This window comes from Cavia porcellus, unplaced genomic scaffold, assembly GCF_034190915.1.
Source record: "Cavia porcellus strain 051 isolate PalLab524CR breed Dunkin Hartley unplaced genomic scaffold, mCavPor4.1 scaffold_23, whole genome shotgun sequence".
NCBI lineage: Eukaryota > Metazoa > Chordata > Mammalia > Rodentia > Caviidae > Cavia > Cavia porcellus.
Window position 1 is genome coordinate 36,003,111 of NW_026947506.1, and position 14,087 is coordinate 36,017,197.

The 14,087-nt window shown below is 42.7% G+C and overlaps 1 protein-coding gene across 3 annotated transcripts in view; it reads left to right on the forward strand.

Annotated features, from left to right (window-relative positions):
* Window positions 1–14,087, forward strand: part of Cyth3 (cytohesin 3) — a 155,753-nt gene that overhangs the window by 133,067 nt on the left and 8,599 nt on the right. For 2 of the 3 annotated variants that reach the window (XM_063234144.1, XM_005003711.4), the window contains exons 5-8: window positions 6,061–6,179; window positions 10,745–10,825; window positions 13,316–13,428; window positions 13,667–13,815. In XM_063234144.1, the coding sequence (XP_063090214.1) occupies window positions 6,061–6,179; window positions 10,745–10,825; window positions 13,316–13,428; window positions 13,667–13,815 (462 nt within the window). The remainder of the gene's footprint in view (window positions 1–6,060; window positions 6,180–10,744; window positions 10,826–13,315; window positions 13,429–13,666; window positions 13,816–14,087) is intronic. The other variant, XM_063234143.1, reaches the window with a different exon arrangement.

The window sequence follows — 14,087 nt, forward strand, 5'->3', positions numbered from 1 at the left end:
ATGTTTTAGTGCTGAGTAGCATACTAGTAAGTTCACAGATAGATTCAAATCTCATGAAATGCACAGTACAGTAAACACTAATTTTTTTGAAGTGATGCTACCACTGTACCACAGTTCTTGGGTGCAAACTCACCTCATGCTTAGGATGTCCTTGCTGTTGGTTCTTGGTTGTCATCTTACTTTATATGCATCATGTGTCAAAAGTACAACAAAAAGGGCCAACATTGAGAATTTCATGTTAGTCAGGAAGCACAGAGAGAAGCACTTTGATTAATATACTCAGTCCTTACAATAGCTTATGAGGTAGAAAGTTCCATTTAATTCCTGTCTCACTGTTGGGCTGGATGAGGCTCACGGCAGCTGAGGACCCGCTGTCCTGAATGAGGAACGTGACTGCAAGATGCAGGCCTGCAGCCATGGCTGCTTGCTGAGCTGGCTGGAGCCTGGGATTTGGTTCATAGGAGCTGAGGGGCTGGAGATTTAGCTCAGTGGCTTAAGCGCCTGCCTGGCAAGCATAAGGTCATGAGTTCGATCCCTAGGGCCAAAAAAGAAAAAAAAAAGTGTGTTTATCATAGGAAGCTGAATCCCGCCAGTCTAGTCATCCCCATGGCATGTGCTTGTCATGTCCAGAGAAGTAGGAATTTAATCACGCTGTTGTGAATGTCTTAGCAGACTTTGTTTTGTGTCCACTTCACCTAAAAGATACATTTTTAAATTAATTTTTATTAGTACATGTTTGCAATCCCTAATGAATACTTTGCTTTCCTTGTGTGAAGTTGGTACGTATATGCAGCACATACTAATTACTTTTTTCATCTCTTCTTCCTCTGTTGATTTCTTTGTCCTTCCATCTCTTGATTCCCATTCCATCTGAAAAATGATCTACTTTCTTATTACTATTTATCTTTTTATTTTTCTGTGTTTTATAATTTAGGTTACTCATATAGGAGATACCAATCAATGTTTAAAGCTTTGTGTCTCATTTATTTCACATAAGATTATGTATCCATTTTTCTAGAAATGACTCATTTATCTTTCCCCCAAAGAATAGTACTCCAGTGTATGTAAAAATCCCATTTTCTTTATTCATTCATCTGCTGATGGACATACAGGCTCCTTCCATCTGATTCTTCTCAGTGGCTTATCTGTAACTATGCTGCCCAATAAAAGCAGAACGTACTTACTCTGCCTCTGGGCTTTTGCTGGGAAACTTATCAAAATTATTTGGTTTATAGTCTTGGTTATGGCACTTGCCCTAGTCAGCTGGCTGCCATGACAAAATACTGTTGAGTGGAGGCTTAAACAACAGACACGTATTTTCCCATTGATCTGGGTACTGCCTGTCTGACACTGGAGTGCCAGCATAGCCAGGTTCTGGTGAATGCCCCTTCTCCATTTGCAGACTGTTGCCTTCTTGCTGAATGCTTACATGGCCAGGGTGGAGCATGTTCACTCCAGGGTCTCTCTTCCTAAAATGGCACAAGTCTTAAACTAGGGGGCTCTATTCAAATGACTTAACCTAATCCTAACTCCCAGGGGCCCTATTGTGCATACTGTCACTTTGTGGCTTTGTGCTTCAATATATACCTTTTGAAGGGGACACAAATATTTAGTCTATAGCTATACCAGATAATCTCATATGCTGCAGATGCATTGAGAACTGTATCTACTGCCTTATCCTTACTAAGCCTTGTAATAGTGTGAATCATGAAGATATCCTCAAAGTAAATTCTTTCAGGCTACCAGAGAGGTGATAACATTTTAATAAAGGAGCTTTGGTTTGTTTAGGTTCCTTGGATTCTAGAAGTAGCACTTGGTTTTATGAATAAAAGGAAAAGTTTCATTAAATTAAGGAGGCTAACAACATTCTACCACCCTTTAGAGTCCCAGTGTCCTAAAATGCCTTTCAAAGAAAAAATACTTAAGTTTGTAACAAGGGGTTTAGTGGAGCAGAAACTGAGGACTCTGCAAGGAAGAAGATACATGAGGTCAGGTGAGGAAGGACTGATTCCCAGGTCACATAGGAAGGAGCTGCTATGGGAAGGGAGAGCAGCGTTCGGGGTTCAGGAAGCCCAGAGGAGGTAGATGCAGAGAATGGGGCAACAGTGGAGACTGCGAGACTCTCCACGCTGTGCTGAACTGTACCAGAGAGCACTGTGGGCCCTAGGTGGGGGAAGGAAGCCAGAGAAAACCCTTAGTCCATGGAGACAGGCAGCATCCGGGTGGTGGCAGTACAAAAGAGGAGACATACCCACTTCCAGAGGTCAGCAGTGGGCATGACTCCCACCATCTACATGCTGCGCCACCAGCTTACGAGAGGAGGCTGCATTAGAAACAAGAACAGACGACATCCAGGAGATGCCAGTGACATAGAGAAATAAACTCTCAGCCAATCACTGCCGAACACTTGAGGACAGCACCATCTGCTTGGTTTTTTGTTTTGTTTTGTTTTTCTTTTTCCTTTTTATCGGTACCGGGGATCGAACTCATGACTTCCTGCTTGCAAGGCAGGCGCTTATGCCACTGAGCTAAATTCCCAGCCCCTGACAGCACCATCTGACAAGACATAAGACTGGACAAACAGAAGCAAAACAAGAGGAAACAGGCCTTCTAGAAACAGTGGAAAGAAACTCTAAAAGTGGGATAGTTGTACATATTATAAATATCATCAAAGAGATTGGCAGGATGGGCCCTACCCATGATACCAAGGTGGGGCATTGTGAGAATGTTGGAAATAAATAGGGATGGCACGTGAACTCCGGGCCGTGCCCCAGAGAGGATGCTGCTTCAGCATGGGTTCAAGGCCTGGAAGAGAGTGTAATAATTCTCTCTGCCATTTTACACAGAGTTACAAGGCATAGAAGATGAATTCAGCAAACCAGAATTCATGCAATTGAAGTCTTAAAGGAAACAACTTAAAATGGAACACAGGAAATATTTTCAGGAAACCTTGGATTGTTTTAGAATAAAACTAAGATAAAACCTTCAGATTTGTAGGCTTTACGAAATGCTAAGCAGTATAAATTTTGGAAAGACCTATATATAGATATATTAAATAAAATATCACAAAACTTGTGGTAAAGAGAAAGTCATTAAATTTTTCAGGAAGAAAAGACTAGGTTGTCTAAGAAGAAATGAGCTCATTATCAGGAAACTGGATCAAAGAGAGCAGAAAAACGCTTCCAGGATTTGAGGAAAAATGACTTAAAACTGAGAATTCTGCCTACCTAAACTTCAGAAGAAGGGCAAATAGACATTTTCAGACTTGCAAGGACTCAGTCACCAAGACATTTCCCGAGTCTAGTAATTGAGAAGTTGAAAGCTTACACCTTCAACTCCCTTCCCAAAATGAATCTATGGGATAAAAAAAGACATGATATTTATAGATAAGCCAGATGTGGTGGCTGAAGCCTGTAATCTTAGCTCCTGAAGGCTGAAGCAAGAGGATCCCAATTTTGAGGCCTGCCATGGCAACTTGGCAAGACCATCTCAAAATTTATGTGTACATATATGTATGTATGTATTTTTTTTAAAGAGAAGAATAAGGTGTGTAACTCAGTTTATAGAGCATCCGTAGGTTTAATCCCCTAGTATTGGCAGAGGCAGTGACAGGGATGAGTGGGGGGTACTTCCAGTTAAGTCTAAATGACAAAATGAAAAGGCAAATAAAAGGCTAAAGTAAAAAAGTAAAATAAAAAGGAAAGTATAAGTCTGCTAAGGTTTTCTAGATATTGATAGGTAAATGTAAGTTTAGATAGTTGTTAAAATTTTAAGAGTAGCCACCAGATACAGGAATTAAATAAAATTCGTAAGTTATTAGGAAAGCTTAAATAAAGAAAACCTGATGAGGGCCAGGGTTTTGGCTCAGTGGCTCAAGCGCTTACTGGTGAGCGCAAGGTCATGAGTTGGACCCCTGGTACCAAAAAACCAAAAAACAAGCAGAGAAAAAACCTATACACAAAAAGACTTGATTAGTTTAATGAAAGGCTGAAATGTCACATGAAAGAGCACAAAATAAGAGGCTAGACTAAGTCCTTACAAATCAGTATGCATAGACCTGACCAGGTCAAATTAACTTCTTAAAAAACAGACACTAACACTCAAGAGTTGAGGTAGGAGGACCAATTGTTGAAGGCCAGTCTCAGCTAGCTGTATAGGGAGACCCCGTCTCAAAATAGAAAATGTTAGTGTCTTCGTTATTTTTACTCATTGCTGTGACAAAATACCCAACACCCAAAGATAAAGAGGAAAGGCTTATTTAGCTCATGGTTTGTAGAGATTGTAATCCATAATCAGCTGGCTCCAAGACAGAGTGCCATGGTACAGGGCAACCGTTCAAGACAGCAGAAGACAGCAAAAGTGGGGAGAGCAAGCCTTTTTTCCTTACTTATATTGTAAGCAGGCCAGCCCCGCAGTAGGTATAGCACTCACACAGTCTCCATGTCCTCCTCTAGCACAGGATGAGGATGTTTACAAAGTGAGGACCCTGGTCCCCTGCTGAGTAGCTTAGTTAAACTTCTAAACTTCTCAAGTGTATTAACTATTACACTTGGTTATTAGATTTTTAAAAATTCTAGCTTCTTTGGGGGATACACATAGGGCAAGTAACAGCCAGGTTAGAAATGCATAGATACTAAGTATAATGGGTTGAATGGTGGCCATTATTTTGTTCTTGAGTTTTCGAAGCAACACTTTAAAATATTTAAAACATTTAAAATATTAATTTTCTGATGAGACATTTGTTTTCTTTTATGAATAATTACCTACTCAGTGTATCACTGTCCGGGGGCTGTCTTAGCAAATTAAGCATAAATTGTGTGGCTTAAAATATAACAGTTTATTCTCCTGCAGTTCAGGAGGCCAGAATCCAGGGTCAAGGTGTTGTCCTTTACCCTTTGAAGGAGAAATCTCTTCTAGGCCTGTCCTGCTGTTAGGTGCTGCTCCTTGCCTCGTAGGCACATTACTCCAATTGTTGCCTCCACTTTCACATGACGGTCTCTGTTCTGAGGACACTTGTCACTATACTCAGAGAAGCCAGATCCTGTGTCGTCCTCTCATTTCTGGTCTCTTCTCTCCAGGATGCAGTCTTCTAGTCATAACTGGCCTCTTTGTCTCAGGCTTTTGACTGCATTACGTCTTAGGGCCTCTGATCTGAACTTAAACATGACTCCCTATTTCCCATGACTATAGCCTCCATCTCTTGCAAAGGAAGCCTTACTTCCCCATGGCCTCTTCTGTCTCCATTGTGTGACCTGGAAGGACAGAAATTACTTGTTTTGAGCCTGTTTGATTTTCCCAAATTCTCATAGGTCATTTCACAGCAGTCTTTAAGATTAATCCTAGTTTGGGGTATACTGACTTGTAAGACAGTGTCTAGAGCAGTCTCTTCCTTGGACCCATTCACTTTTTTGAGCTTTGGCTAACAGTGAAGGATTATTGACTTAGTGGAGGCCAGCTCCCAATCTTGTGGCCACAGAGATTATAGAAGATTAAGAGGTGTGGAAAGAGGTGGGAAGGATGTAAGAACCTCTTAAAGCTGGGGTCCCTCGAAAGGAACCCTCAAGGCAGTGTCTGCCCTTGAGTTGCTGAGATCTTTGAGAAGGCAAGCTTCCTGACCTTCTGTGCCACAGTTATAGCACACATGGTCACCAATGACAAGGCCACGGACCAGCTCCAGGCCTGCCTCTGCTCATGGGGCATCCCTTTGTCTTTGATGTCCTGGGTTCCTTCCGATACTCCTGGCAATTTTCAGGGATGCAAAGATTTACTGTCTCTATTCACTGTCAGGCTGGTGAATCCTTACCATTTGAAATAATCATTTATAATAGTGTTCGGTAACCTATTTTAACCTGTTAAATTGCCAGAAGACACATATGTACTTTTTTTGATGGATAAGATGTAGTATGAATATTAGGGAAATCAGATCATGCAGTTCCATGGTTCCTCTGATTTTTTTGCTGTGTCCAAATCACTAAGATCAGCACACTGTGTTTTTGTCCTTGAAAACTGAGTTTGAGTGGCCTTCCTAATTGGTGCTTTCTGTCTTTTGCTGTTCTTTAGGGAATTCAGTTTCTAATAGAAAATGACCTGCTACAGAATTCCCCAGAAGACGTTGCCCAGTTCCTCTATAAAGGAGAAGGCCTAAATAAGACTGTCATTGGGGACTATCTGGGCGAGAGGTAAGTTGGAGGAGGATGACCATCAGTGGGACCCCCGCCCCTAAGCCTCCAGTCTGAGCAGAGCCACCCTGCTCTTTAGGAGTGCTCACAACTACTTAGCTACATACAGGACATAGGAATGCATATGCTGCTCTCCAGAAGTCTAGGTGTCCAGTGTGGTCATTCTGCTTCTGTGCAGTGTGAGGGATGTTATAGCATCTGGGGCCAGGTGGATTCTTTGTTTGTTTGGCATCATTCATGCAGGCACCCAAGACAGAACCGACAATACCACTGCCTCTTTTTTCTCTTGGAAATCTTCTTCATCTTGCAAAATCTGGCTCAGAAATGCCCCATCTTTCTCAGTGGTTTTCTTTATGCTGTCATTTCGGGTGGCAGTAAAGATAGGAAGCTATTAATATCTCAAATGAAAAGCAGCAGGTCATATTTGCCTTCTGTGTGTTGTGTTGTGTTTTGTTTCAGACTAGGTCTGACTGTGTTGCCCAGGCTGGACTTGAACTCATGGTGATCTTTTTGCCTCAGCTGTCTGAGTGCTGGAATCATAGATGTGTGCCACCGTACCCAGCTCAGTTTTACTTTATAACCTTCTCTAATAAAATCTCTTTACAGTGTTTAGCAGAGGTTAGACAGAGATGCTAAGGCAGCACATGCAGAGTGTGCCCCAATGGACTTTTGTCTAGGATCTTAGAGAATATTATTGAACAAAAGCCCAATCAGGGTAGCTACTATTTCTAGTTTTTTTATTGAAAAATACTTTGTCAGATGTGGTAGAACATACTTGTAATCTCAGCATGCTGGTAGACTTTGAGTTAGAAGAATCAAAAGTTCAAGCTCAGTCTGGGCAATTTAGTAACTTAGTGAGATTTTTGTCTCAAAATTTTCAAAAGGTGTAGGAGATAGGTGTGATGGCACACACCTGTAATCCCAGCAAGGAGAGGTTGAAAGCAGGAGATTGCCATGAATTTGAGGACAGCCTAAGCTACATAGTGAGTTCAAGGCCAGCCTGAACTAATAGTGAGACCCTGTCTCAAAAAACAAAGCAAAATAAAAGGTGTTTGGAGATACTCTTTGTGCTTTCTGGGTATAATCTCAGGTATGTCAGTCAATCAATGCTTAACTGAAAGTGGAATATTACTCAGCTCATTCTGTGAGATGAATACTACCTGACACCCAAACCAAAGACATCACAAGAAAAGAAAACTACAGACCAGTATCATTTAGGAATATAGAAACAAAAAATTTCAACTAATTTTTAAAAAATAAAATCAGCAATGTATAAAAAGAATTATGCACCAATTTATGCCATTATTACAGGGTTAGGTTGCACACACAAGACAAGGTAAAATCGTATCAATAGACTAAATAATAAAACCCATATTGATTGCCCCATTAAGTGTGGGAAAAGCATTGGTAAAATTTAAAACTACTATCCAGGTGGGTAAGCCCAGCACTTTGGGAGGCTGAGGCAGGAGAGAGTCAAGTTTTAACTTGGGCAATTTAAGTGACTTAGTGAGACCTCAAAAAATAAAAAGGATAGAGATGTAGTATAATGCGAAATCCTTGTAATCCCCATTGTGTACATTCGTACATACGTAAACACTGTTTTTATATATAAAAACATTCAAATACTCAACAAACTAGGACTGGAGGATAACTTCCTCAACATGGTGGTGGGCACCTAAGAAAAAGTAATGTCCTACTAATGATGGAAAAACTTTTTGCTTGAGATCCAAAGCAAGATCAGAATACCTGTTCTCCCTACTGTTGATCAAAATCATATTGGCAGTTCTGGCCAGGGAACTTGGGCAATGAAATGAAAATAAAGACAGGTAGAAGAGAAAAGAACAAATAACATTATTTCTGTTTGCAGGTGACATGATACATACATATAAAAACTCTGAGGAATCTCTGAAAAACCGTTAGAGGAAGCAAGTTCAGCAAGGTTATAGGCTACAAGATCCCAGTACTCATTTATACTTTTATATAGTATTGAACTAACTGAAAGGATATTAAAGGTTCTATTGCAATAGCATTAAGAAGGATAAAATAGGGTCTGGGATTTAGCTTAGAGGCATAAGCCACCTGCCTGGCAAGGGCTAGGTCATGAGTTCAATCCTTGGTACCAAAAAAAAAAAAAAAAAAAAAAAAACAAACCAAAAAAGAAAAAGAAAAAGATAAAATGATGTGCTGAGAATATAGTTCAGTGGCACAGCACCTGCCTGGCAAGTGCAAGGTCCTGAGTTTGATCTTTGATACTCACAAAAAAAAAAAAAAAAAAAAAATCAAAAACTGCAAACTTTTTACTCTGAAAAGTATAATGTTGAGAAAAATTCAAAGATCCAGACAAAAAGACATGTGCATTGCACAGAAAACTTATTATTGCTGATTGATAGTACTCTTCACATTTAGCTACTTTTTTTTTTTTTTTTTTTAAAGACAGGTTCTTGCTATGCAATTCAGGCTGAGCTTGAACTCAATGTGTAGCCTAGATTTGTGTCTAGCTAATAGCTGTCCTCTGCCTAAGCCTCCTGAGTGCTGGGATGATAACCATGTGCCACCATACCTGCCTGAGCTACATATTTAATGCTTTCCCTATCAAAATTCCTGATGACTGACTTTTTTGCAGAAGTTTGAAGGCTTATCCTAAAATCTGTATATGATACTTCAAGGGACCCAGAATAGCCCTTAGTTTTGAAAAAGATCGAAATTGGAGAATTCACACTTCCCATTTACAAAATAAATTACAGCTTTACTGACCAAGACAGTATGGCAGTGATATAAGGATAGACATAAGGAAGACATATAGAATTGAAAAGTCAGAAACTCTCATATTCAGTGTCCAGTAATTTTTAAACAAATGTTCCATGACCATTCAGTGGGAGAAAAAAGTCTTATCATAGATGGTGCTCAAATAGTATACAAAAATTAAAAGAGAGCAAAGAACTTAAATATAAGAAATAAAAATATAAAGCGCTTAGAAGAAAACAAGCGTAAATCTTGGTGATTTTGATTTATGCCAGAGTTTCTTAATCCAACACCAAAAGCAGAACAAAAGAAAAAACTAAGTGAAGTAGACATCATCCAAGTTAAATATTTTGTGCTTCAAATGATATCAGCAAGAAAGTGAAATGACAACCCCCTAAACAGAAGAAAGCATTTACAAATCATATATAAATCTTATAAGGTCATGTTTAGGATATATAGTTAAGTCTAACAGTTGATCATACAAATTCTAAACATGTGAAATACGAAAGTTTTGGAACAGCAACACGATACTAAAATTTTAGATTTTGGAGCACTTTGGATTTTCAGATTAGGGGTACTCAACCCATACTGCAATCCCCAGGGAACGAGTGTGGGTAGAGAAGAGGACAAAGCAAAGACTGAGCCCTGAAGACTTCACCCCAGACTGGGAGCGAGGGCCATTGCAGGGGAGTAGGAAAGAGTAGGAAAGAGTGGTGGGCCTGACTCTTCATTCTCTCTGCCTGCTTGAGGTGCTAGACAATTTGTGAGCCAGGAGGAGGCTGATCTCCCCCAGGTGCAGTGTGTATAGCTGAGCCCTTTACAGAGCTCCCAACAAGTAGACTGTGAACTTAGTCAGGATGTGAACACCTGTGGTCAGGTGTCGTTTGCTCACCTGAGGAGGGCTGGTTTGCTTGGCTTGAGACAGGTGTTTGGCTGGAGGGTGCTGTCCTGCGTGAATTTCAAGTGGCCTGTATTTCTGCTAACCCTGAGGTAGGGTAAGGGGACCTCAGGGTTGGATGGGACTCCTCAGTTCACCTCATGACCAGAACCTGCAGTGGCATCTTCAAGTTAAAATTTAGTGAAGCATATTGCTACATCAATGTTTTTTATTGTATTTAATGTTTTTATTGTATTGTATTTAATGTTTTTTATTATATTTAAATAAGTTTTATACCTTTTACTATATTTTCATGTTTATTTTTAAAAAACTAATATATTGTTTCTTTTCTTTTCTGAACCAGCATAAACCTTACAATTTGTGGACTTGAAATGGGCTAGGGGTCATTTTGAAGGCTGCGGAACACACTGAGCATTGGGCAACCTTCAAAATGAAGATTGACACATTGAGCTTGATATTTTGGCACTCAGAGTTGGCAGTGGCATTTGTCATTTGGAATTTTGTAATGATCTTCTTGATGTAACTGGTTCTTGGATGTACCCCTATTACCTTATTTATTCTGTTTTGCATTAAGCCTGAAAACAAATGCACAGTGAAGAAAATCTTAATTTGTAGTCATACAAAATTAAAACTGCGAGAATGTGCTAAAGGATAATGGTAGTTTTTCTTTTTCCCACTATAGGAACTGAATGCAAGGCCTTTGCACCGAACCCTTCTCCTCACTCCCCCTCTTTTCTTTCATGTTTATTTTGAGACGGATTTTAGCTAAATCATTAAGGTACCCAGGCTGGGTTCAAACTTGTGATCTTCCTGCCACAGTGGCTCAGAGTGCTAGGATTATAGGCATGAGCTGCTGTGCTGGGCTAGGATATGGCTTTCTTTTAAAGTGATTGAGCCTTGAAAACTTGTTTTCACTCTCTTCAAGGGATGAATTTAATATCAAAGTTCTTCAGGCTTTTGTTGAACTCCATGAGTTTGCTGATCTCAACCTTGTACAAGCCTTAAGGTGAGTGTTTGGCTGCACATGGCATAGACCACACTGGGAGACCTGGGTGGTAGTGGAATAGTGGTCATTAACACTCTGAGTAACTCAAGGAGCCACAGGTCCTGCAGACACTGACTGAGTCCCCATGTTCCCTCTCCTGATGCGTGACTGCTGCATGACAGGTAGCAGCCCTACACAGAAATGGAACATGCATGGAGGGACAGATGTCAAGTTTTCCTTGTTATGACTTCCAGTTCTTCATCCTGTTCAGTTTCTTTGCTGACCATCATTTTGGATGACTTCCAAATGGTTGTGTGGTACTTTCTTCTACATCTGCTGCACACTCTGCTCAGTGTGGCCTCAATACTGTTTGGCCCACTTCCCACCGGATTTGTCCTCCAACATGATTGCTACAACTTGACCAAGGAGGATGTAGACTTCCTGCCAGCAAAGGGAGGCCCTAGTCTTAACTGCAGAATGTGGGGTGTCTGTGCATTGCATGGCACTGCTTCATATGGCCTTTTTTCAGGGTCCATAGTGTGCTCCCCAAATACCTGCTTGCGCCCCTTGCCCTAGGCCTTTGAAGGGCATCATCTTATCTTCCATGCTGTCCTGGCTGGGCTTCATGGCACTTTGTGTTCTGTTTCTGAGCCACTGCCCATCAAGGGGATGAGCCTCTGATTGAGACATGCAGCCTATTTCAGGTCTGAGAATGTTGTGGCCCTGTCTTGTCTGATTCCTGTTCTTAGACCTCGTCCACCACTGTCTGGTTTTGCTTATGTGGACTCTTTCCTGGTGACCTTACTTATTTCTACTTATTTTCAATTTGCACTGAAAAGATTGGCACTTGGGTGTGAGTCTCTTGACCTCAGCAGCACAGCTTGGGACTGAATGGTTCATGAGCCACATGTAGGCTTCCTGGGGCTCAGACTTACATTTTCAGATTCAGTGCTTGAAAACTGGGTATCCAGAGAGAGAGGCACAAGTGTGGTGAGTGGCAAGTGTGTCCACCACATGGCCACTGCCACTGTGATTCTGTGTCTGTGGGCAGCTGATTGCTGGCCCAGAGCAAGAGAGATTTGTCATAAACCCCATGGGGGAAAGGGATCAAAATTTTGCCCGGTCCCATCTAGAGCAGGGGTGGACAAAGAATGGTCACTTTGGCTTTGCTCCAACTGGGTCCAGGCTTAGCCTGTGGGGCTTTCGTCACTCTGTCTTGGCCCTTTCTGAGGCACATATAGAAGGAGCTCAGGTGACAGTGTTAGTACCCAAAATGGCCCCACACACCTCTCTAGGCAAAGAGAGAGAGGATAATGGATACTTCTAAAACCCAAATTTCATGAATTGTCAGAAGGAGCTGCTTGCTACAGAGACCCCAAGGAAAAAAAAGACCCCAAAACCAAAACAAAAACCTGTAGGGCAAGGGTCTTCAAGCCACTGGGAGGGAGGTCTAAATGGGGGTCAGGGCTCAGCAAAGAGGGTCCTGGGTTTCGGCAGTACTAGTGTCCTGCATCTGAGAAGCTGCATGTGAGAGACTGGTTGGCAGGGCAGCCCTCAGTAGGATGCTTTGGTAGAAGAGGGGAGCATCAGAGGTGGCCTGAGCTAGCCCAACATTGCTGGCTTGAGTCCTGCGGATGGCACAGTGGGTCAAGTATGAATGTTTTGATGCAAGTGCTGGCAGAGAACTGTGGTGGGAATTATAAGAGAGAGCGTAGGATAACAGGAAATAGCAGTGGTCAGCAGGGAGCAGCCCCATTTGGGGACCTGCAAAGGAGGAAGAGTAGCACTTTCCCTCCACCCTTCCAACTATGTAGTGTCAGTGTCTTAACTGACAGTCAGTAGCTTTATCAGAGCCTGTAGACCTGACATAAACACTCACCCAGTGCTAAAGCACTACAGCTTTGAACATCACTGAGAACTGGTGGGACTTGGCTGGCCACAGGAGCAGGACAGCCATGGCTCCTACCCTTGACCCTGAAGGTAGACAGATAGTAGGCAGTGGTGGATGCCTTGCATCCCAGGAAAGCAAAGAGAGGGTGGGAGTGTTGGGGCAGGGGTTGCAATTTTAGGGAGAGTGATCAGTGGGAGACCTTAGGGAAAGGGGCCATCTAAGTACAGCAGTATCTGCTCACCTGGGCCCAGTCCCCAAGACAGGAGCATACCTTCTCCAGGGAGGCAGCAGCCACTGAATATGGCCTGAGGTGAGACTGGGCCCTGGATATGTCCTGCTAAGTCTGTCCTTGCATTCTGTGTGTGGTTCTGAGAGGACAGTGTGGCTTCATACACTGTCAAGACTGTGGCAGCCATGGGATATCTAGACAAGATGTCCTGGGGCCCTGGCCAAAAAGAGGAGCAATTGGTAAATCTGTCCCCGAATTATTGAGTAGAAGGAAACCAAGTCTCTTTGTTGGTTCTGAGGTCCCCATTCCCCTCTCAGAGTGGCACCCAGGCTGAGGGGGTTGCATCCTCCCTGTGGCCTGATCACTCAGTGAGATGTCTGTCTCTCTGCAGGCAGTTCCTGTGGAGCTTCAGACTGCCTGGAGAGGCTCAGAAGATTGATCGCATGATGGAGGCCTTCGCTTCTCGCTACTGCCTGTGCAACCCAGGCGTCTTCCAGTCCACAGGTCAGTGAGCCGGCTCACAGCCTGACCCTCAGCTCTGCTTCAGGACAAAGGCCTGTGGCACAGGGCACTGTATTCCTGGGACCTTCTTTGCCTGTGCCAGCATAGTCTTGTCTGAGATGCAGGGAGCCACTGTGCACAGGTTTCTGCTTTGCTCTTCCCTGTGGCCCCCACAATCCATGTCCAAACCTCAGCAGAGCTCAGGCTGCTGAGTCCCCCGCTGTCCTCTGCCTTGTTGCAGACACATGCTATGTGCTGTCGTTTGCCATCATCATGCTGAACACCAGCCTGCACAACCACAACGTGCGTGACAAGCCCACTGTGGAGCGGTTCATCACCATGAACCGTGGTATCAACGAGGGGGGCGACCTCCCTGAGGAGCTGCTAAGGGTGAGTCTGTGAGACTGAACTGCTGAGCCTCCTCATGGTGGCGCTGTTCCTCTTCCTTCTTAACTCGGGACATTTTGAAACTTCCCAAGTTCTCTGCAGATGGCAGTGCTGGTTCATTTACTTTTTTTCCTTTGGTATGGGGATTCAATTCAGGGGCACTCTCCCACTCAGCCACCTCCCCAGGTCTTTTTATATGATCGTTATTTTTTAACCTTGAGACAGGGTCTCATTGAGTTGCTTCGGGTGGGACTTCTGCCTCTGCCTCCCAGAAT